Here is a 25,744-nt window from a genome sequence, read left to right as displayed (position 1 = left end):
TGTTAGACTGCATTCTTATTGGGATAGTCTACTTAAATGCTATAGAATGCTGCTGATTGGCTCTGTGCTCTACGCAAACCTGAAAAAGCTATATAAGCCAGATCTACTATATATAGATATATAACCAAATAATAATAATGATGATGATAGCTAATTTATATTGCTGTTGTTATTCATTCAGTTATGTCTAGCTCTTTGTGACCCCAAAGATCAAATGATACCAATGACATCCATAGGTTTTTGTTGTTGTTGTTGTTGTTTTGTTTTTGCCAAAGATACCAGAATAGTTTGTCATTTCTTTCTCTAGTAGATTTAAGGCAAACTTAGGTTAAATGACTTTCCCAGGATCACACATTTATATAATGTCTGCTATGTGTCAGGCACTATCCTGACCCCTTTACAATTCTCTCTTTTGATCTTTATGACTCTGGGAGATTAATGTTCTTGTTACTCCTATTTTACAGATGAAGAAACTGAACCAATTTTCTTTGGTGCACTAATCAAATTTGTACTTTAATTTCTGTCTTGTAGACCTGCTGGTGGGTAAAATTTTCCTTAGGCTTTTAAGGAACTCAGGCTGAGAAATTCCCCAATATTATTCACTGAACCAATCTTCTTTGGTGCACTAATCAAATTTGTTTTCAATTTGTTTGGGTACTTCAATTTCTGTCTTGTAGACCTGCTGGTGAGTAAAATTTTCCTTAGGCTTTTAAGGAACCCAGACTGAGAAATTCCCCAATATTAGCCAATTGTTGCAAGATGTGAATGAAGATGTCTAGCTTGTTTTTGGTTGAATCCCAGGAATGAATAAGAAAGCAGCAATAGATATTGCTCCCACTCTGTGTTGGAGATACTTAATTTTACTACTAGGTAGTTTCCCTGGTCAGCTAGATAAACAAGAAGCAGTCAAGTGGCTTAGTAAATAAGAGTCTAGAGACTGGAGTTCAAATACGGCCTCAAATATTTACTAGCTATGTGACCCTGGACAACTCACTTAAATGACCTTTGGTTGCCTTAATTCACTGGAGAAGGAAATGACAAATCAACTCTGGTATCTTTGCCAAGAAAACTTCATTGATAATATGGTCCATGGAGTCGCAAAAAGTTGGATACAACTGAACAGGTTTTCTGGTTGGGCAAGGAGGATATTATTTCTGTCATAACTTTTTGAGGGATTTCTTTTTCACTAGCCCAACAAGGTCACAACACAATGACTTATTTGATATCACCAGATTTTCGATTTTTAAAGGATCTCTGTAGATACCAATTTTTTTGAGTAGAATTTAGGAACCTAGATGTGGTTGAGTCAGTTGGAGACAGAGTGAAACTATTGAGCTTAAGATGGGTTTCTTTGTCAAGTACATCAGCAATGACCTCGGGACTGTTTTCATTAGGTGTTGATCTGGGCTGCTGCAAAATAGTATTCAGTTTGATGAGATCTTGGTTTATAGCACAAAGAACATAGTGGGTGGCTATCTCTTAATGCTTCTGTAGCTTTCTGATGAATCATAGAATAGAGGTACTAAAGACCTATTCTTTTATAGTGGGAGATGAAGGTCTAACAGCCAAAAGTCAACAGCTACAACTTGGGGAGATGAGGTATGTGTGGTAGGATGTTTGTACATACATGTGTATTATGTGTGCTTATGTGTATATGTAAATGTGGACACATATATTCATGGCATGATCTTAATGTACTCTTAAGAATTTTGTAAGACCTTTTTGTGTATGTGTGTGTATAAGTATATATGTATACATTTATAAACGTGCTTTTATTAGCATATGGAGTTCCTGTGTGGGCCTCCATCCTCTTCTAATACAATCTGGCATTCTTCTGTTCAATTTATTGCCTAAAATAATTAAGTGATTTGCTCAGGGGCAACCAATCAATACAGGGAAGAGTTAGGATTTGAACTTATTTCATCTTTACTTGAAGACCAGCTCACACAAATTGTTCCATTGATCTATTAGTCATGGAAAAGTCAAAGGGAGACAGGGAGGAAGTGTAAAAGTTGAGGGAGTAAATTATAGATCAAAGTTAAGAGAAATCAATACAACTTGGACAGAAAGAGCAGCATGGGAACTGAAAGTTTGAGAACATGTTAGTGTTTCCTACTATCTTCCCTTCTCCCATTAACAGTTGGGAAATTGCCTTGTAATTATTTTGTATATATTTTGAAGATATATCTACATTGTCTCCATCAAGAGAAAGGAAAAGGTAGAATGAGGTAGGTTCTTTATATCTCCATAGTGGGCTTAACAATAGTAGTCAATTAATTACCTAATAAACTGACAGTCAAGAGTAGATTCAAAGCTTATTCATTAAGATAAAAAAGAAAATCACAAATTAACAAGTCAAGCCAATAAGAAATTATTAAATGCCTATTATATGCTAAATCCCCTACTAAGGGATACAGACACAAAGAAAGGCAAAATAACAGCCTTTACTCTCAGAGAACTCAGTCAAGGGAAGACAACATGCAAAAAACTATATACTGTAAAGATATATGCTGGTGAAAGTTATAAAGGACAAAGGTCAACTGGGATGGTGTCTTGCTTAAATAACATGTTCAGCTTCCCTAACGCTCAAGGGATTGGTCAACATCCTTCACATAGAATAGAAAGGAACCATAGAGATAATTTAGTCCAATCCCTGAATTTTATAGATGGAAAAGTGAGGCCCAGAGAGATGAACTGAGTCTCCTAAGTGATGGAGGTGACAACAGAATCCAGGTTCTACAGACTGATAGTGATATGTCTTAGAAATCCATCTACTACTCATCCCAGAGAGATTGACTATATTCCATTGACAGACTAACCCTTTATATCTGTTTTAGTTATCACTTATCTCAATCTTTTCTCTTTTTCATAAACCTGGGACATTGCACTACTTGAGTATGTGTCAAGTAGGTCTCCTTAAAGTGCATCTGGGAAAAGAAGATAAGTTTGTAATTTGTAAAGTGATTTGTAAGCTCAGGAAATGGGAAACTTGGGGGTAAGGGAAATCCAAAGTTAGAGAGCCTCTGACTGTCCCCAATCCATCTGCCTATCCATCAATCTTCTTGAAATCAGCTTGAAATCTTCTTGAAAGCAGCTGGCTGAAACCAAGAACATGGAAAATGGACATTATCTTCTTTGGCCAACTGGAGAGCGAATCAGAATCCCAATCAGACAACAAATGGTTATTTAGTTAGGCAAAATTTTGTACATATATAAAAACCAGGAAATAGACAAGTCCAGGGTTCATTCTCAGTGCCCAAGCTAATATTGAAACCATTCATACTCTCACTCTCGCTTTCTCTCATTTCTAGTCTTTAAACAAGTTTTAACTTCAAACCCAGTGTCATTTTCAGAGGGGTATCCTCTTCTCTGTGACCTCAAGTAAGACACTGCATATTTTTGTGCTTTCTTGAATATACAATGAGGAAGTTGGAATGAACTATCCCTAAGGTCCCCTTCCTCTCCAAATTCTAGCTAGCTGATTTCCCTTTACATATTCTGCGATCTAATGACACTGGCTGTTCCTTGAACATGACACTCCATTTCCCAATTCAAAGAATTTTCACTGGCTGTTCTACGTGCCTAGAATGCTATCCCTTCTTATCTCTGCCCTCCTCAGCTAACGTTCTCACCTTTAGGTACTTGCAAGATTTTTCCTAGTTTTCCTTAAAGTTTCTGACTTTTTAAAAAAAATTATCTCTAATTTACCCTGTATATATTTTGTTTATATAAAGTTTATCTTTCCTGTTAGACTCTGAGTTCCTGTTTTTTGTCTTTCTCTGTATGATCATAGTAGGTACTTGACTTGACTTAAAACATGTCTCTGAATGAGATGGCATGAATCATAAATTCAGACCTAAAAGAGACCTTAGAAGTCATTATTTTATGGAAATGGAGGCCCAGAAAGGTGAAGTGTTTGCTGAAATTGTAAGCATCAAAGCCTAAGCAATGGCATTAGTACTTTTCTTTTTACCAAACCACCTTCTTTATAATGCATAAAAGTCCCAATGGGCTAGGAGTATGCCATCCTGGAAACATAATCTGGAAGGTATAAATGTACAAACTGACTAATGGCAACAGGGGACACTTTTTCTTTGCAATATGAACATTTATTTATTGTTTGTTATGGTTTTAAACAAGTGAAATACTACAAAGGGGATGAAATACTCATAATGTGATATTTATAAGCTACCTGAATGACATTAAAGGACGGAATGAGTGTTCATGCCTTTTATTTTCCTGAAATTCTACCTACTTTTCTTTTTTCATGTAGAGATGAGCAACACACTTGGTAGAATTTGCTGTTTGAGTGTATAGAATGATTTCTCCTTTATGGCCATCTATATCCCTGCCATAAAACAGTGATGAAAACCAATGCCCTGGGAACTAGGTACAATGCTTATACTTCCAGACAGGATGTTAAATAAAGCATTTTGAAGAAAATAAAACATACTGCATTTTCTTATAAAATGAGATGAAAAAATAGATTTAAATGTAATTTTCAAGTGCAACTTTTTTCTTATATTTTAAAGCTCTGATCTTTTTCAATATACTCTACTTAAAATTTTAAAAATAAACCTTTTTTTGGTACCTCTAATTTTCTGTTTCAATCCTGGAAACATTTAAAGACACTTTTACTATTAACTCTTCTGTGCAAATAGAAAACATAAATATTATTAAAGTTCATGTTATAAAAAGGTTGTTTCAAGATTTTCACTGTTGTGGCAAACAGCTGCAGTCCCTTTAACTTTCTCCTGGAAGCAGTCTGAGGTCTCTCTTTTAAAACCTTTTAAGTCCTGATCCAGCTGGGAGCCAACAGACAAAAATGTGCCGCCCAGCATGTCAGTTTGTAAACTACTCTGAGAAAGCCGAAAGGCTCTTCCAAACTCATTAAACAATGGTGTGGATGAAATCCAGTTTAGTAAACTGAAGTCTGGCAGATCTAGAATAGAAGACAGAGGGGATACTTCTCTGGTGGAGGATTCCCCCTCAGAATCACCAGATGGTCCCTCTTGGATAGCACCTTCTGGTCTCTGGGGCACTGGAGAGTGTCCCCTTAAGCTGTCCATCATAGTGTCATTCAAGGACTGGACATTCACATTTGGTGTCCTCTGTTCACTCTTTGACTCTGTTACAGAAGCTGGTGGAAGTTCTGACTGAGATGCTAGTGGAAAGTGGTCTTGAGGAGGGGATCCAGAGTTATGACTGCCCTTCAAAGCTGAGCTTTGTAATTCTTGCTCTCCTGCAGGATGTGGCTGAGAAATGGTGTCTTTGGGAACGTTAAATTTCTTTGGGGCCCACCTGGCCAACTGGCGCCCCAACTGAAGCTGGGTTGGGAAGAGCGTCCCTTGGAATGTTCTATACAGAAATCTAGAGATGATGCAGAATAAAAGATAAATAAAAAAACAACTGGTTACTAGGGAAAGGTATTGCATGATGAAAATTATATCAAGAGAACAAAAGGAGCTATAATTGGAGGAAATATGATAAACAATACCTACCGGGGCAGTAAGGCAACAACAGATGATATGATAGTAGTCAAGTAAAACATGGGATCACCCATTAACTTTTGCATAGTCCAGTAAGGGTTAGATGGAGGAAAACACGTTGAACAAGAGGCATTGTACACCAAAGCCACAATGAAAAATAAAAGGATACTAAAGCCACATGCTGTCCAGTGGAGCCAAGTCTGGGAGAAAAAAAGAGAAATAAAAGACTTTTTTCATTTTTTTCTTCTTCTTCAATGATTCAATAATCTTCCTCTTGAGGTGGGCAGTATCCTTGGTGTCAGTGTGGGACACAGGAAGAGAAGAAGGAAAAAGAGGGAAGAGGTTGGGTATGAATGTACAAAAAGTTTAATTGAAGCCTAAAAATATGTGTGTGCAGAGTGGGCAAAAGGCCCCTGTGGTGCTGTAAATGATGTACAGAATCACTAAAACTTCATTTTTTCCTACTTCTGGAAAGTGAAGATTAGTTAGTATGTTCATGTTGTGTTCACATGTACTGTATTTCTAAATAGCAGCAGTATTAAATTTGGGAAAACAAACATTTGTTGTTTAAAATGAAACAAAACAAAACAAAACAAAAATCCCAAGTTTTGTGGCTCTTACCCAGGTTTTGGTTTCAATGCCCAAATGCAGTATGATGGTGAAGAGAGCTATTGTCATGATGACAGTTCCCCAAGAAAATATATCAACATCAGAGTCACGATAGGCCTGGAAAAAAAAACGTTCTGAGTGTTTGTGGGAGACTGGGTAAAGCCAATTGACATAAATTGAAGAAAAAAACTAACTTCAAGAAAGTGGTCAAATTCTTTTGTGTTCAGAGAACAGAAAAGTGTTTAACTTCAAAATTAAAAAAAAAACTTAATTAAAATCTAAAAAGAAAGAAAAAAAGAAAAAAGCCAACTTACAAAGTAAGGGATGAAAAAGCAAACCAGGCTTTGATAGGCAGCATCAATCATGTTCATCCAAAACATATAGGGCTGATATTCCTGTGAGGAAAGAAAAAGAAAAGAAAAGGAAAAGGGAGACTGAGTTGAACATTGTCTAAAGAGACTTCCTCTTACTAACCAATACATATCTATATCTACATATCTTAAAAGATATAAAAGATAAAATGTATACAATATATATGTATATATATATATACTTATATATATGCATATATATAAGTATATATGTATATATAAATATGTAACATGAAAGATAAACTGTAAAGAAGATGGAAAGAAGGGATACATAACTACATGAATAAAAAAGGAATGACAAGGTCTCTAAGAAGAGAGGTATTAGTGATAAAACTCAGAATAAGCATGATAGGAAATTAGAAATATCAAAGGAATATTCATATAAAATTGGACATGATAAAAGACAAAAATGGTAGGGAGTTAGAAGTAGAAAATAAGAAGAGGTGGTATGAAAATACAAAAGAACTATACAAGAAAGATTTTAATATCACCAATGAGGTCTATGGTGTGGTTACTAATACAGAGCCAGACATCCTGGAGAATGAAGCCAATTGAACCATAGCAAATGAGTGGAGTTAATAGAATTCTAAGAAAGCTATTTAAAACCCTAAAATATGACACTATTAAAGTGTTATATTCAATATGCCAGCCAATTTGAAAAATTCAATAGTGGTCACTAGATTGGAAAAGGTCAGTTTAAGTATATATCCAAAAGAATGGCAATGAATGTTCAAATTACTGAACAATTGTGCTCATTTTACATACAAACAATGCTTACGATTTTTCCAACTTAGGCTTTGGTAATATGTGAACTGAGAATTACCAGAAGAACATGTTGCTTTCAAAGAGGCAGAAGAATTAGAGACCAAATTGCTAACCCTTTCTGAATTATGAAAAAAGCAAAGGAGTTCTTGAAAAACATCAATTTCTGCTTCATTGACATACTAAAGCTTTTGACTATGTGTTCACAACAAAATGTGGCAAATTCTCAAAGACATGGGAGTACTAGATTATCTTACTTGCCTCCTAAGAAATCTGTATGCAGGTGAAGAAGCAACAGAACTGACCAAACACTGGAAAAGGAATATGACAAGAGGTATATTGTCATCTTAACTGTTTAACTTATATGTAGAATATATCACGTGAAATTCCAGGTAGATGAATCTAAAGTCAGAATTAAGGTTGCTGGGAGAAATATGAACAATCTCAGATATGCAAACGATAGTACTTGGACGGCAGAAAGTGAAAAAGAATTAAGAAGCATCTGGCTTGAAGCTTAACATCAAAAAACAAACATAAATGTTGGCAATTAGTTCCCTCACTTCTTGGAAAATAGAGGGAGAAGAAATGGAAGCAGTGTCAGATTTTATATTTTGGGGTTCAAAGAACACTGAAGATGGCAATTGCAGCCATGAAATTAAAAGCTGATTGCTCTTAGGAAGGAAAGTTATGGCAAATCTGTACAGTTTACTAAAAAGCACATATCACTTTGCTGACAAAGGAGTGTATCATCAAAACTATGGTTTTTTTTCCAGTAGTAATGTCTGGCTGTGGGTGTTTTCTCGTGGGACAAGAAAATTAAGTATCTCTGCTTACAGTAGTAGAATAGCAAGAAGGTCAAATCAATCAATACTTAAAGAAGTTAATTCAGACTATTCACTAGACGATCAAATACTGAAGCTCAGATTCTTTGATCACATAATGAGAAGACAGGACTCCTTGGAAAAGACCCTGTTGTTGGAAAAGATTGAAAGCAAAAGGAAAAGGGGATGACAGAGGATGAGATGGATAGTATGGAAGCAACATGAGCTTGGACATACTTTGGAAGACAGTGAAAGATAGAAGGGCTTGGCATGTTATGATTAATGGGGTCATGAAGAGACAAATATGTTTGAATAACTGAACAAGTTACCTTGTATTCTCATTATTACTCTTTTTTCCTGTCCATCCAATTAGCCTTCTAATGTGAAAGATGCTAAATCTGGATGCCCTATTTTAGGAAGAATACTAAAGAGATGAAGAATGTTTGAAAGAGTATAAAAATAAAAGGATGGAGGTTGCTTAGGTCATAAAAAGATATGTGAAGGAATTGGGGATGTTTAGGTTTGAGACGGAGACTTGGAATGGAAACTGAAAGCTGTGTTCAAGTGTTTAAAGGGCTGCTATTTAAAGGGATGAAATTTTCTTTGTCTAATTCCAGAGGTCAGTAGTAAGAGAAATTGGTAAATTGGAGTCACAATTTGCCCCAGCTCTGATAGCAGGAAAAAATTCCTAACATTAGTTAAAAGTGGAATGGAATGCCTCAAAAGGTAGAGGATTTTCTCTTCACTGGAGGTCTTGAAGGAAAAGCTGGATGACTACTTAACAGATAAGGTTGTGGGGGGCAAATCTTTGTAGGACTAGGTCTCTTTCAAATCTGAGGTTTTCAGATTCTATAATGCATGCACAAATCTTGTCATGTCATTTCCAAGATTTTATACCTTCATATTGCCAAAAGAGTATAAAAATTTCTTTGGGTTGGTTTTCAAAATACTCTGTGATATGATTCTATTCAACTTTTTCAACATTATTTCTTAATACTCTTCTTTTTCTACCCAAAGATGCAACCATACTGGATCAATTCACTTTTCTCCCATTTTGTCCCAACCATTTCTGTTTCTGTAAATTTTGACCACCTGACCACCAATATTGAAATGGAATTTCCTGCTATCTCTGGCTGTTGATGTTATTCTCTTCCTTTGAGGTCAGTTCTTCCATGAACTCTTCCCTGATTTCCACAGTTTTTAAAAAGATTTCTCCTTCATTGACTCTTGCTCCTTTATTTAATTTCTCCTGTGTATTTTATTTTAGCCTATGTTTTATTATGTGTGTACATGTCTCATCCTTCCCACCCAAGATTACAAACTTCCTAAAAGTAGGGACTGTAATTTTCCTCTTGATATATCTAGGACCCAGGGTAGTCTTTACTAAGTCAATCTTTGTTGAATTAATTCAGTAGCTATCAATTAAATCAATTAAAAATTAGGTTTAAACAAGCATAAATAAAATCCCCAATGTACAGAATTATCAGAGAATCTGGTGGCCATTACCAGGTATATGGAATGACAGGTATATGTGTATGTATGTATAACCAGAGTAGATGGTGCTATTTTTTAAAATTCATGGTCATGGTGGATATAGGGAAGATTCAGAACTTTTATAGAATCATATTAGAATATAGGTCTGAGACTAGTCAGTGTAAACAGTCCTGAGATGGATTCATATAACTGCATTCCTATTGAAATTAGGCACAAAGGAAAATGTTTCATAATTTCTAGTTCAGTCTATTTCTTTACTGCAGCTTAACAATTCTTAGGTGGATTTGTAACACTATAGATACTGATCCCATGTTAATCCCTAATGCTAATTTCCAATAGGAAGTGAGTTTTCTAACCAAACTTTTCCTAGCTAAAAGTCAATGATTTTTCTTGGCTTCCATTCAAATTCAACAAGAGAAGAATTAACTTTTCTATTGGCAAGCCCACATTATTTGAGATACAGCACAGCTCTATTCACAGCCTCTTCTCCTAGATAGAGAGACCAGTATCTAAAGTTGTTTATTCTCAAATGTGAGTTAGAGAATATAGCTGTTATTCTCAAATGTGAGTTAGAGAACATATCTGTAAGTACAATGATGTGCTCTAGTGAGCATTCAATGTCCATTGCTAATGTCCATTTAGCAATGTCCATTACTGTGTCCATTGCTAATATCTGACCAGAGAATAATTCCTCAGCATGGGATGAACTGAAGGTTCATCTGCTTGTTCTCACCATTATCAATTATGTGTGTACATTTATATACATATATGTGTATATAAAAACACTCATGGATATGTGAATTATATGTTTCTATATACATATACACACAACATTTGTATATTACTTTTTAAATATATAGCTATATATACAGCAAAACTATTTTCTTTTTGTCCATATGCACACTGGGATATATCAGCACTGGGAAGATAAACTCTGCAAAGGAAATAATGTGTTTCACTGAATCAACATGCATGCTCTTTGAACTATTATTATTTCTAAAAAGCTGCTGAATTCCAAAAGGGATGTGAAAGGCAGCACACTACCAGGACAAGAATGCTTTATTAAAGTCTTCTCTTTCTCCTTCCTCTTCCTTCCCCCCACTCTATACTGAGATGGATCTGTAATCACATTGATGCAGCCATTCTTTCTACCAGTACAGACCTTTCTATCTTGATGTCCCACAGGTATCTCAAGCTTACCATGTTTAAAACAGAACTTATCTTTCCCCACAAACCCATCCTTCTTCTAAATGCTTCTATTTTCTGACAAAGGAATCACTGTTCTTCCAGTCTCCCAGATTAGTAACCTCAGCATTATCTTTACCTCCTCACTGTCCCTCACTCCACATACTCAATAAGTTGATGAATCTTGCTGTTTCTCCCTCTACAAGAGCACTAACTTAGCTTAGCCTCTCTCCCCTATATCATTTTAACACCCTCTTAAATGCTTCACTCCAGCCTATCTTCCACACACTTCTGCCAAAGTCTTTTTTCTTAAATGCAGGTCTGATGTAGCTTCCTCACTCCATAAAGACCAATGTTTTCCCTCTGCCTTTAGGATGAAATATAAACTGATTGTGAAGTTTTAAAAGCTTCTTAAAACCTGGTCCTCACCTCTCTTTCCAGCCACATTGAACAGGTCAACAGATAATTTGATAGTCCTGTACATTGTTCTTTTATTTATACTTTTGGGCTTAGACCTAATTGCTTATTGATTTAACTGCAGTAATTCAACAGAGATTGCCCCTTCTAGTCTGCAAACCAGCATATTACTCCTGCCTCCATCTTTGCATTAGCTACCCCTCTCATGTGGTATGCAATCTCTACTCACCTCTGCTTCATGAAGTCCTTCTCTTTCTTCAAAGCACAGTTCAAGTATTACTTTCTACAAAAAGTCTTTTCAGATCCCCCAACTAACATCTATTGAACTACTCTGTATTTATTTATATTTATTGTCTATGTATTTTTATTCACCTTTGTCTAGGGAAATTGTGTAGGGAATTGTTTCTTTATGTACCTGGAACAGTTTCTGGCATTTAGTACATACTTAATAAATCCTTAATTGGTTGACTGATTGATGGTTTTCATTCCTGTCTTTCCATAAATACTCCCCCCTCCCCAACTAACTCCTATTGAATTACTCTGTATTTATTTATATTTATTCGCTATGTACTTTTATGCATCTTTGTCTAGGGAAATTGTGTAGGGAATTGTTTCTTTATGTGCCTAGCATAGATCCTGGCATTTAGTAATACTTAATAAATCCTTAATTGGTTGACTGATAGATGGTTCTTATTCCTGTCTTTCCATAAATACTCTATAAAGGTTCCACTGAATATTGTAAAGGTTTTCCATCCATTAATAAATATTGCAAGGATACCAAACATAGCATAGAGCCAGTCCATTTTTGCTGATTGAGCCACCTCATTTTTTGGTTATATACTTCTAATATCTTTATGTCACTTTGCATATATCTTATGTTTTATGATCTTCTGAAGCCTATTTAGACCCATCATGCATTTTCTGGGTGGCCCTTTGAGTCACTTGCAAATCTGAATCTGAGATCATGCTGTTTCATAATTCAAAGTTGCATATAGAACAGCAGTAGGGAAATATTGTTATTAAAGCATGGGTATTTGTGGTTGCAAATCACCCCTGAAAAATGTTTACTGCCTTTCTTTGCATAATACATGTTTCTAAAAGCATTACTTGCAGAAGTTCAAATATTTATGGTAGTACAAAAGAAAATGAGCTGTGCAAATACAGAGCCACTTATACTCTAAATGTTCTCACAGACCATTCTGTGGCAGTACCTCTGAATTCATACTGGTATCATCAGCCACCACCAAACATACCATACCCCAACTCCAACACTGTGATGTCATTGGTCATCTTCCTCAAAATAAATAAAACAAGGGAGTATACAAAGTTGTGTAATAGGTATCTGAGTTTTAGCAAACTCTTAGCAATGACAGCATTTGCTAAAGCCTTTTTAATTGGTCTATGGATATGGGTATTCAAAATTCCAAGTGACTCTGAAAAGTTAACAGTCTGGTAAAACCTGGAGTCTGTTCCCAGTAAGAAAAGATGACTGCCAAAACTGAAATGCACTGAGAGTTCAAGGGTAAAGAGACACAAGATAGATACCTACATGGACATTGGTGTGCAAAAATGGAAATCTATCAATGGGTTTGGAAGAAAAACAATAACTTTGGATGGTTCAAAGGAAAAATAAGGTGAAAGCACTAAAACATTGATTCCCTGACTTTCAAGAAACAATGGAAATACATACCAAGGTAAAACATACCATAAACATTTATCCAAAAAAAGAAAACAAAATCAATGTCCAGCTTCTTTTTTCTTTTATGAGGCAATTGGGTTTAAGTGACTTGCCCAGGGTTATACAGCTAGGAAGTGTTAAGTGTCTAAGGCCACATTTGAACTCAGGTCCTCCTTACTCCAGGAGTCAATCCTCTATCCACTGTGCCATCTAACTGTCCCAATGTCCAGCTTCTTAAAGAAAGTCTGCATTTGGATACAGACTTGCAGATGGTTTGAAAAAAAAATCTGCAAGTCCTCAAAATCATTCTTTGGTCTGCCAAATCTATATTGGCCACATTTATATTCACCAGACCCATGCTGCTCTTCTTATAGCTATTCCCACATCCTCCTCCAGTCTCCATATTATTAGGTACAAGCATCTGTCTATCTACAGTAAATACACTCAAAGACACCCTGCTAGACACAGTTTCCCATGAAAATCATATAAAATGGGACTGTAAAGAGAGAAGTATGGTCAAGACTATTGGAAAATTTATCTGCATTAAAGATAAGTCTGAATTATAGAACTCTAACCAAGCCAATAAGGTATGTTCTCCTGGAGAAACTTTTAAATCATATACTTCATTGATTTGGAGAAAGTGATTTGTTAAGAATAACTAGGTTTGAAGTTTGTGGTGGTATCTGAATTAATGAAGTGTGACTGTACACTAAATTTCTTTTAGACTCAGTGTCTAGTTATCATATGACTTTCAATTCTGGTTTCTGTTATGTTTTGGGCATGAGGCCCAGGGCTAACTTCCATAACTATTTTAATACACCACAAGATTAAACAAACAATCCATTTCCCCCTCTCTCCCTCCATTCACATGCCTTTTATATGTAGTTATTTTCTTGTTTATTGCCCATTATAATTTCAGCTGCTACAGGGAAGAAACCATGTATTTGCCTATCTGAATCCCCCATGTACTTAATATACTGCTTAGTATATAATAAGTGCTTAATAATTGCTTGTTGACTGACTGGTTTCATGTAAGGTACCAATGTGACCATTTCCAAAGAAGAAAGTATTTCTGTAGGAACCAACTCTTTCTCAAATCACGGATCAGAGCAGGCAGGGAGGGGGCAGAGAGCAAAGGCACAAAAGAACAAGGGTTTTACCTCCATGTTCTGTCCACTTTTGTAGAGCTGAGGTACGGCAACCAGTATTTCAGCTGGAACATCTTTATCGAGTACCCCAGTAATTAATTGAGGAAGTGATGAGAATAATAAATTAAAGAAGATCAAAAACCACTGATCAATCATGGAAGACCCAGAGAATCCACAGTAAAACTGGTACCAAAATAGAAGGGCCACAAACATCTGCGGGCAAAAGAGATAGGTATGCTTTCAGTTAATAAGAAGATGGCCAATATTTCTTTTAAGTTATTAATAATATTTTCATCAAACATGTTTAAAGATTTCCCAAAGGGTAAAACCCCACAGACAAATAAAAGAATTACTTATTATGTCTAGGCAAATGAGAGAGCATAGAGTTCTAAAGTAAATAACAATGGAAAAATATAGGCATTTAGGAGAGATGGAAACTGTTGTGATTAAATAATAACCGGTTATTTCATTATAAAGGACACTGACACTAATGGTATTCCGTTAGATAAAAAGGATATTGGAATAAAGATATTCCATATGTTTATAATTATAACAACTTAATAATTTTTATTATTATTTCAAGAATATGTTATTTCTCTAGCTATTCCTCTTATTGACTTAAATTCCTACTTCACTACAATTTTGTAGACTGTCTTCAAGTTTCCTAAGGGAAAAAAAATATATTCTGAAGCCAACATGATGGTGAATCTCACTGAAAAAAGTGATCCTTAGACAAGAGATATTTTTGGAACTTGAAACCTGTTGAGCTTGGTTAGTCTTTCGAGAACTTGTCCTTAACTGGTCTAACCTTCTAGAACTTGGGTTCACCTCCATGCCAGGAAAAGACATCAAGGAGAAGAATTTGAATGGAGGGATTATGAATAGCTAAAACATATACAAATCTAATAGTTACAAAATATTTTACATAACTTTATTAAAGCTTCACACTACTCCTGTGAGATAGGAAGTGAAAAGCATTACTATTCCCATTTTACACATAACTTATTCCGATAAATTGGCCATAGACATTTATTTCATCTTTAAGTTGACTACATTCTTGATCCTTTATCTCTATCTTCTTAATTTTTATAATTCCTTTGACTCAATTTCAAAGGTATTAATTTTTTTAAAACTGTAATGAAAGGAGGTCTAGTCTTAGACTGAAGACAACTGAGTTCAAACTTTAGGTAGGTCCAACACTCACTCACAAACACGTGTAAGCCTTGACAAGTGACTATGTCTACAAAACCTCAATTTGATCATTTGTAAAATAATCCTTGCAGTGCTTATCTCACAGGATCATGAGGAAATATTTTGTAAAACACTTTAGAAATATTTTTCTACTGTGACAACAGTTCCCTTCTGGGATACATCACTGCTAAGACTCTTTCCTCATACTGATATTTTTTGGGAGGGAGATGGGACAAATAGAATAAATAGAAGGGAAAAACATCATTTTACTATACAAAATTGCATAGAATGGATGTCAGGGAGGGAATAATGATAAATTTGCTTTGTAAATATTTTTTATTCCCTCAGGAACTTAGAGGGGGTCATTCAGAGGAAACCAGTGATGAGATTATATATCATTGACTTAATTATCTCAGTATTGAGGGGTTAGTAGAAATTAAATGACTTGTCCATTACTACACAGCTAGTAAGTTGTTGAGGCAGGAATTGAGATCTTCTAGACCCTACGTCCAACACTCTATCCCTTGTGCCACCTCGCTGCCTGGATATGACAGAGGCATAGCCCACTGATACCCCTAAATGCTTAAAAACAAACAATTTTTAATAAAATTCCAATGGATATGATTCAGTACTTTGGGGAGAACTTCCATGGAGACTTTATGGGAGGATAAAGGTAAAATGTCACAGAATGAAAAAATGTTTATGAGTTTCCATGTGCACAACTGGAGGGGACCTATATTATTGAGATAACTAGTCCAGTGAAATACTGTGGTAAAACATACATCCATCTTCAAAACTCATTTTAACCAATAGCTTAAATTTCCTAGTCCCAGAACATTGCCCTAGCCCATATTGCTAAGAAGTTGTAAAATGAATGGATTTGATTTCATTTTTTCCCTCTTCTTCTTGTAGTTCCTTCTCTCTATTGTCTCCCCTCTCTCCCCAACACATTAATGAAGCATTTATTAAGGAAAGAAAGAAGTAAAGCAGAACCTGGATAATTGAGAATTTTCTCTAGTACCAAAAACCTCCTTCTCATACCTTTGTTGCTATGGAAACTTTTCTGTTCCTTTCTGGAAAGGGAAGCCAGCCTATTTCTGAAACTAATGAATTCCTCATTCTAGGAGGCAAAGCAGTTACCCTTGAACTTCTCAAGTCAATTAAGCACTTGTTAACAAAAGTCACTAAAACATATAAAGAAAAAATACACCCAGTTCTTTTCCACTTCCTGTCATCCCTACTAAACAGAACATTTATCTTGGGCGGAAGGAGGCTGATTCTTCTCTTAGTGGTACATTTAAGCTTTTATTTGTAAGTTAAATGTTCTGGGCTTTAACCTACATTAAGTCAGTGGAATTTTAATTAAGCATTTTAGAATGTTAGATCTAGAAGGGACCTTGGAAACCACAGCCAAACGCTGGCATGATAAAAATGGGGAAACTGAGGCTAGAGAGCTGTCACAGTAGTCAGGATAAAAAACCTGGTTTTCACAATCCTAGATAAATGCTCCAATACCATCTATTTTCTCTTTCTGAAAGATTTCATGATAAAATTACATTTAACTGGCACATATTAGGTATGCAATAAAATTTGCTGAATTACTGAAAAATGAATGAATGAGCAACCACAGTTAGGTGATACAAGGAGAGAGAATACCAAGGATGAAAAAGGCCCAGACTGAGTATGTGCTCTAAGGGAACAGGAAATTCATCTGAATTAATTTTTTAGACTAAACATTTAAAATAAGACATGTGTTGTTTGGTTTTAACTAGGTGTTAATCTTATCTATGTGAAGAAATTGGAGGAAAGCAAAAGGAAGTTTATTCCCAAGCAGCCAACATGAAAAAATTAAGCCTCAGAAAAGCAAGGCATACTGGAAATGTGGCTGGCTTTGGAGACTGAGGTACCAGACACTGAATTACAGCTTTAGCTACTTAATCACTGTGTGATTTCAGGTAAGTCATATCACCTCTTTCTGAAGCAGGATTTGGCAGTGGTAAGTTTTCTCATTTGTAAAATGAAGACTTTTGAGTTCCATTGACCTACAGTTCTATGATCCCCTTTAGTAATAATAGTTTAGAGCAAAGCTTTTTAAACTGTGGGTCACAAATCCATAGGGGTCAACACAACTGAATTCGGGATTGTCAAATTATGATTTATCAGAAAATGTTTGGTCTGTATATTTATTTTGTGTTTCTATATATCTAAAGTTGCATAAACATTTCTCAGATGAAAAGGAGTGATAAGTGAAAAAAATCTAAGAAGCCTTGGTTTAGAGGAAGTATAAGAGATTTAAAAATGAAATTAGGCAAAAAGAAAAGCATCTAAATCACTCTCCTCCCAATAATACAGAGAGATCTGGGCATTTCCACTTCATACACCTAGTTAGATTTATATGGAAGGTATTGACTGTCCTGGGAAGAAAGTTTTGTGAAGAGAATATTTTTTCCCCCATCACTTAATTTTCACATTCAATAACAAGTGGTGTCTGACTTTGCACTAGGTCTACTCAGTCTGTGGGTGACAGCAAGCTTTCTTTCAGTGTCACTTTTTTGCTTTTAAACCAGTTTTCAGGTTGTGATCTAATCTATATTTCATACAAAATGAACATGGGAAACATTCAGAATCCTTTGAGAGCCAAGGCAAACTCCTACCGCATTTTTGTAGAAGAAATAAAGCACCATATTAGCAAGTCGGGAGTAGCACCAATGTCCGTGAACAAGCAGAAGTTTCTCCAATTGTCGGAACCTCGGGACTGCAAAGTCGCTTGCCATCACCGCCTTAAAAAGGAAAGAATCAAAATAAATACTGAATTATATAATTAAAAAACATGTCTGCTACATATCTCTAACATGGAAACTTTGTTGCATTTATTTACTTTTGGACTTGTGTTTTCATTTGTGAAGGGATGGCCCTCTCAGAGCACACAGGCAACTTCTTTGAAACAGTCTTAAAGTTGTCTGGAACATTGATTAAGTGACTTGAGCAGGATCACATAGTTGGTATTTTGTCATACTTTTAAATCCAAGGTATCTATCCAGTCACTATTAAACACAGCTGCTACCCAACAGAAGCCTGCTTTAAAAAAATTTTTTTTTGACATGAATGCAAATCTAATTACTAAAGTTGATTTTCTCATTACTCCTACTAATATGTCCTTATTAATGAATTACTTTAGAACAAGGATACATAGGAAAGAAGTGAATTCTAACCACTGTGTGACAAATGAAAAACAGATTCATTTAACAGCCAAATAAAATATATTAGTAATTAAGAGGTAAAAATAAATACTTTAAAAGAATTACTTTGTTCATAAATAAAAATGCTGACTATAGTACAAAGAAGAATTCCATTACTTTTAGAGTCTTAGTTCCTCTAGTTATCAAATATATCCAAGAGAGGCAAACTTGGGGGTCAGGCTGTTCTATTTCTTTGATATTTCTAGCTATCCTCTTGAAATAAAAAATGTATATGAAAGCAATTCCTTTCTTATTGGTAAGATGTGTGCTTCAAGTTGGTTTTCTAATAGCAGTGATTGGTTCACCTAGTTACAGAAACTCAGCACTAGAAGGAACCTTAAGATCATTTAGTAACCAGTAGTTCTTACCTTAAGAGGCTGTCAATTTCTAAAAACAAAAACAAAAAACCTCAACTATTTAAGCATAATTAATTTTCTTTGGAATCATGTATATTTTAGGTATTTAAAATAATTTTCAGAAGGGACCCATGATAGAAAAAAAAGAGTAATTAAAAAGTCATTAGTTGATGAGCAGGCTGATTTCAGAAAAGTCTAGAAAAACACTGATGCTAAATGAAGTGAGCAGAACCAAGAGAACATTGTACACAATAACAAGATTATATCATGATCAACTGTGATGGACTTGGCTCTTTTCAACAATGAGGTGATTCAGGCAATCCCAATAGATTTGTGATGGAAAATACCATCCATTTCCAGAGAGAGAACTCTGAAGGGTGAATGCAGATAAAAACAAAATATGTTCACCTTTTTTGTATTGTTGTTTGTTTTCCTTTTGATCCTATTTTTTTTTTGTGCTCAACATGACAAATATGGAAATCTGTTTAGAAGAACTGCACACATTTAACCTATGTCAGACTGCTTGCTGTCTTGGAGCAGGAAGAAGAAGAAGGAGAGGAAGAACATTTTGACACACAAGGTTTTATGAAGGTGAATGTTGAAAACTATTTTTGTATGTAATTGGAAAAATAAAATATAAAAAATTCATTAGTTCAACTTTCTCATTTAAACATGAGAAAATATATACCCAACAGACAGCTATTTGGGTCTAGCCTTACATTCCATCAAGGAGGCCCTGACTTCTGTTTGGAGCTAACACTTTAATCAGGAATAGAACTCTTCACATTAGTATAATATCCTAAACAACTAAGCTAACTGGTGCTGACAAAACAGAGTACCATATTTCCTTATTCTGAAATCAAAGAACAGTAATCCTTCTCTATTGTCCAAATTTTTTCAACATGTTCAATATGATTTTTTTAACTTGAATAACAAAATTAAATGAACAACAATAACAAAAAAAGACAAAAACTGGAGAAGGAAATGGCAAACCACTTTGGTATCTTTGCCAAGAAACCCCCAAAAGGGTTTACAAAGAATCAAGCATACAACTGAAGCAACTAAACACCATCAACAAAAATACTTTAGGAATCAGTTTGACAGATGTGTAGAGATGGATTGGAGGAGGGAGAGACTTGTGGCTGGGAGACCCCAACCAACAGGCTACTGAATAAGATAGCAGGTTATTAAGGCCTGCACCAGTCATGGCAATGTCAGAGAAGAGAAATAAGATGTTGCCAAGATAGGTCTTTATCAATGACAGAATATAGGAAAGTGGGAGAGTAAGAAACAACATGGACGATGGTACCCATATAGCAAGATGACTAGGAGGATGGTGACACCCTAAATGGGACAGCAATAGGAAAGTTAGAATGAGACACTGAGATGACAAAAATATTATCCATTTGTTACAATAGAAAGAGATTTGGATTTAGAAGCAGAGGACTCAGATCAAAATGCTGCTCATTCAACCTGTGTAGCTTGATAAAATACTTGACCTCCCTAGGCCTCAGTTTCCCCATCTGTAAAAATGCAGGGGTTGCCCTACATGATCTCAAAGATCCCTTCCAGCTCCATCATAGTATGATCCCATAAGCTCATTATAATTTAGATGAAACAAATGTGTAGTCCCCTTTATGCATCATATTCAATCACAGAGGAGAACTTTTTTCAAATCACTGATCTGGTCCCAAGAATGCTAAATATGCCTTCAAAGGAAGAGCCATAATTCTGAGAGAAAGTCTTCCTTTAGAATAATCCATTGTACAATAACACACAGAGATATAGGTAGCTTTACTTTTGTTCAGGAAATGAGCCTGTAATTTCTTTAGTATATCAAACTTCCAGATGAGAAAATCCCCTCTCCCGATGCACCTTTCCTGCAACTTTAATAGTCTTAAAAGAATTGCTCAGAGCACTGAAAAATTAGGTGGGTTAATCAGAGTCACACAATCAGTCTATGTCAGAGGTGGGATTTAAATACATTCAGATCCCATGGGTAGTACTTTACCTACTATACCTCCCTGCTTCTCATGTACTTTTTTTATATTTGTGGAAATACACAAATTGGAAGATGGTTAACTATGTCAAAATTTTATATTTCTTATCTCTCATAGTCTAACAGGAAAGTCAGCTTATTGTACAAGGGAACTGTAAACTAGCTTATTGAGAAGAAATGCAATTTATCACTTCATCTCCTTTGGACAAAGTCCAATACAGAAGTCTATAGGATGTTTTCAATGATTTCTTCAACAGTTCCCTGTTAAGAAACAACCTTTTCATAACAAAAGCCCCCTAGACAATCCCTTGATTAACTGTTTCCCTAAAAATACTGGTCAAAGATATTACCTGCATGCCTTCCTGACCAGAGATTCCCACACCAACATCAGCTACTTGGATCATGCTGACATCATTGGCTCCATCACCTGTAAATAAACAAAGGGAAAAACCATGTGAATCTAGATCTGATTATAAAAGTAAATACACAAAAAGGTTTCACACTTTAAAACATTTCTCTTTCTGAAAGATACTAAAGGCTTTTTTCCAAAGACATTACACCCAGATGGGAGAAACAAGGATTTTTTGCAGATGATAAATGCTTTAGAATTCAGTATCTGGTCTTGTATACCTTCAGGTAATAGCATAAAAACAATATTATATGGTGGCTTTGTCTTAAATTATTGGACCTAAATGGCTTTAAGAATATCAAAGAATATACCTTGCATTGTTCTTTTTAGAAACTTGCTTGAAAATTTTATTTAATCCCTTAGAAATAAAACTAAGACTTAAAATTTTAAGTTGTTTGTGGACTGTTAGAGCTTAGAAGGATCTTAAAAGTTCAGTCTCCTTATTTTAGAGAAGGGAACCATGGGCCCTTTAAATTGTTTAACTTAGTGCCACATAGTTAGATGAGTGTCAAAGGCAAGACTTGGGTCATGGAATCTTAGAGAAAGAAGGAACCTTAGAGATCATCTATTCTAACTCAACCTTTATCATTACTGTTATTTTTCAGCTATATCTGACTCTTTGTGACCCCATTATTTTGGCAGGGTTTTTCCAGTCAAGGTACTTGGCTAAGTGGTCTGCCATTTCCTTCTCCAGCTCATTTTACAGATGAGGAACTGAGGTAAACAGGGTGAAGTGATTTGGATAGGGTCACACAACTTGTAAGTGTCTGAGGCCAGATTTGAACTTAACAATATGAATTTGACTGACTTCAAGCATGACACTATCCACTAGCTATTTCACATAGCTTCCCACCTAATTAAACTTACCATTCAGGAATACCTTTTGTGCCCTTTTTAAGGAAGTGATCATCTAGCCTGTGCTGGAAAACATCCAGTAATGGATTCCCCACTACTTAGAGATGGCACATTCTAGTTTTGGACATTTCTAGTTATTTAAATGTCTTTTTTTTTTTTACTTTAAGTGAGAATCTGCCTTAACTATCATCTTCATTTGCTGATTCTTGTTTTTCTCTAGAATTAAGTCCATTCTTTCTTTTAAATGACAGTTTTTAATCTATCCCAAAACATTCATCACATTTCTTTTAAGACTTTTCTTCACCAAATTTAATAGGTTCCTTTTCTCATTATGCTTTACATGACATTATTTCTAGACTCTTTACTGTCCCTATAAATCTTTGGACACACTTGTCTAATTTATTATATCTTTTAAAACATTACAGATATGATTGAACACACAACACTAGGTAAGACATGGTAAGACCAAGAAAGGAGCCATCAGGGATATTTTGTCTATTGATCTGGACCTTACATGTCAATAGAAGCAGCATGGTGTGGTGGGAAAGGTTCTATTTTTTGAAATTTCTTAAAACAATGCTTTTAAATGCCTAATATAAATATAGAGAAAATCGATTACATTGAAATAGTCATCAAAATATTTCTTAAACAGTTCACAAATCCTAAATTAAGATATCCTGATTTAGCTTAATCCTCTCCCTATACAGATGAGAAAACTGAGAACCAGTGACCTTAATGGATTGACCAACAAATTGTGGATCAGTATGAGAACACTCAGAAAATTTACAGGACTTCAGTTTTTAAAAACCAGTTTGACTCATATGATAGGCTCAACTATCTACCAACTTTAACTATCTTCTCTAGACCCTTCCCCATAGATTAAGCTAATATTGTTACCGCCCCCTCCCCCCAAAAATAACAAAGCTATCTTCAGCAATTAATTGGCCTAATAGACTAAGGCTTAAAATTGTGCCATCTTTGATGGTGGTCTTATGGGCCCACCCACTTGGAGTCTGAGATTCTTCAGACTTGGCAGCTGTCCTGAAAATAGGAAAGAGTCACCATACCATACCATGTTGACCAGATGGTTTCCATATGGATGTAAGGGATGGGTGGATCAGCTATCCAAATTAAGTGCTGCAGCATTTGCTAGCCTTTCTATGCCATGGCTAAGTAAAAAAGCTCCTTTTTTAAACTGTTGAATGACCCATGGTTGTCTCCTTTTGTTTTTTAAAATTAAACTTTAACAGGTGATATGTATGAGTTAGGCTCAGAGATAGCAAGACTTAGTCAAAGTTCCACAATCAATAACTAACAGAACCAGGAGTGGCAATTAGGTTCTCCAAATCCCTCTGAGCAGTCACAGAAGATAGGGAGAGAGAGCAGAGTACTTCTATCAGAATCTTTCTAGTTTAATAGAACCTGCCACAGCTTGTGTTCCATGAGTACAGCTTTGAGTGCTACATGGTAGCCACCTATATGGTCCTAGGAAACATCTGGTATAGAAGACAAAATAATTGTGCTGAAATTTTTGCTCAGGGGTTCAAAAGTCCCTTCCATTACATATGGTTATCATCCAGTTCTCACTGTGTAGCTTTGTCTCAGCTATTACTAAAGTGCTGCTTTTTCCTTTTAAAAATCTTGTCTTTTAATGGATGCAGTCCTAACTCCAGTGGGTCGGGAGAAGCGATGATGTATTCTTTAGCCTGTGAAATCACAGGTCAGCCCCCCAAAACACTTTTGTACAAAATCTGTACAATTTGTACAGATTAATAGTCTGAAGGGTGATGATGCTAATTAGGCAGGTATGGTTTTCTCCTTCTGATTTATTACTAACACTTGCAAAAAGAATGATGGGTTGTGTGCTTATAAGTGATCAGTGAAGAATTACATTTCAACCTCAAGATTTTTTTTGAGTGTGACTCATATCACTATAGAGACCAACTTGTCTGATCCCTTAGAAATCATCTTTCTCCCCATGAAGCTTTCTTTTGCTAAAAAAAAAGAAGTGTGGGGGGGAATATCACTTAATGTTGAGATGAAAGTTTAGAGCTCAAAGAGATTTTTAGTACATTTCTCTTATTTTACAGATGAAGAAATTGAGAAGCTGAAAGAGAAGTCACTTGCAAAACTTCACAAAGAGGTAGCAGGGAATAAAGTCAGGATATGTATCCAGTTCTCTGGCTTCAGATACAATCCTAGATCCACTTAAGAGTATTCTTCATTCCTTCAGAAATTCTGAGAGTCCACCACCTCTGGAAACCATTCCCTATATTCCCTGGCTATCTACTTGCCAGTCACCTTACTCTCAACCAGCAACCATGACCTGGAGACTTGAATGTTTCACTTCCCTCTGCTTTGCTTTACTTTTCAACTCCAAGCCATTTCCCTACCAATCTTCTTGCACTTGTGTCTAATTTCCCTTTAGTTCTACAAGTATGACCAAATCAGCATTTCTATTGTTCCTTGTATGGTGAGATATTCTACTTCACTTTGACCCCAACTCACTATCCCAATAATATTCTGAATCAAAATGTTCTACTCTGGCCACTACTTTTCTAAGTATAGTGTCTTTTTCTATTAGAGTATAAGATTCTTGAGGGCAAAGACTTGTCAATGCTTAACCAAAAAATATTTTTGTTAATTCATTGAGATAAGTTACAAGTTATGGACAAAAACAAGATTTGATCTCATGATCAAATGTAAGGTAAGGTAAACTGGAATGTTTTAAGGAGGATAGCCCATCTCATCTCAAATTAAAACCCAAATTCACCATTTGGGTTAATATTGTACTCTCCAAAAAAGGCACATTTCTTAAGGAACAATCATATTTTAATGCTACTAAGCTCAAACAGATACTGTCCTCTCAACAAATTTGAAGGAATATTTTGAAACATCTAAGTTAGGTGGTAGGGAAGAACTGATAATCAGAAAGGAAAGCTGCCAGAGAGCAGCAGAGAGCGTGGATATTTGTGGCTGAGGAAGGAAACAGAGAACCAAGAAATTAGAAAGGGATATAGAAATGTAACACAATAATTTGCTTATCTCCTCATTTTGTGTAGACTTGGTTTTATCTAAAGATAATGTTCTGAAATATAAAGTGACTGGGTCCAGGTCACACAGGCAATAAGTGACAATACCACTTATTTTAGGTAACAAAATGGATAGAGGAATGAACCTGAAGTTAGGAAGACCTAAATTCAAAGGTGGCCTCAGACAATTAACACTTAACTAGCTGTGTAACTGGTCATGTCATTTAAGCTCTGTCAGTCTCAGTTTATGCATGTATAAAAAGGAATATAGCTATATTGGTAATGATGGTGGTAATGATAACCAGAGATAATATTTGTAAAATACTCTGAAAACCTGAAAGCATTATTAAATGCTATTACTAATCTCTTCTACTATGCTCCCAAGTATGAGGCAAATTCTACATTCTATTTTGTTGCTGACATGTTATCTGCCAATAGCTGTTGCTAGCTGTGGAAAGATTGGGAACTACCTTAAAAGAAGGGTTACCTACAATACAAAATATTGGTCCAAAGAATTGCTGAAAAAAGTATTGATTTTCTATTTGCTACTCTTCAAACCCTCTGGCAATTCTACTGTAATAGGCATAATTTTATAAATAAATTAGGAAGTTTTTTTTTAATCCAGGGAGATTTGTTTGTAGCACAGAATAAAGAGTAAAAATGTCACTTTGTCCTAAGTCTTTGAAAAA

At 35.4% G+C, this 25,744-nt stretch overlaps 1 protein-coding gene across 1 annotated transcript in view; it reads right to left on the bottom strand.

Annotated features, from left to right (window-relative positions):
• Positions 1 to 4,304: 4,304 nt before the first annotated feature.
• Positions 4,305 to 25,744, bottom strand: part of ATP10A (ATPase phospholipid transporting 10A (putative)) — a 259,763-nt gene continuing 238,323 nt past the window's right edge. Inside the window, exons 15-21 of the mRNA XM_031959101.1 lie at positions 21,110 to 21,186; positions 17,820 to 17,945; positions 13,987 to 14,187; positions 6,413 to 6,493; positions 6,111 to 6,215; positions 5,502 to 5,689; positions 4,305 to 5,370 (exon numbers count right to left, since the gene is read on the bottom strand). Of these exons, the coding sequence (XP_031814961.1) occupies positions 4,689 to 5,370; positions 5,502 to 5,689; positions 6,111 to 6,215; positions 6,413 to 6,493; positions 13,987 to 14,187; positions 17,820 to 17,945; positions 21,110 to 21,186 (1,460 nt within the window). The 3' untranslated portion in view covers positions 4,305 to 4,688. The remainder of the gene's footprint in view (positions 5,371 to 5,501; positions 5,690 to 6,110; positions 6,216 to 6,412; positions 6,494 to 13,986; positions 14,188 to 17,819; positions 17,946 to 21,109; positions 21,187 to 25,744) is intronic.

This window comes from Sarcophilus harrisii, chromosome 3 (assembly GCF_902635505.1).
Source record: "Sarcophilus harrisii chromosome 3, mSarHar1.11, whole genome shotgun sequence".
Lineage (NCBI taxonomy): Eukaryota > Metazoa > Chordata > Mammalia > Dasyuromorphia > Dasyuridae > Sarcophilus > Sarcophilus harrisii.
This window is presented reverse-complemented; position numbering and strand designations above follow the sequence as displayed.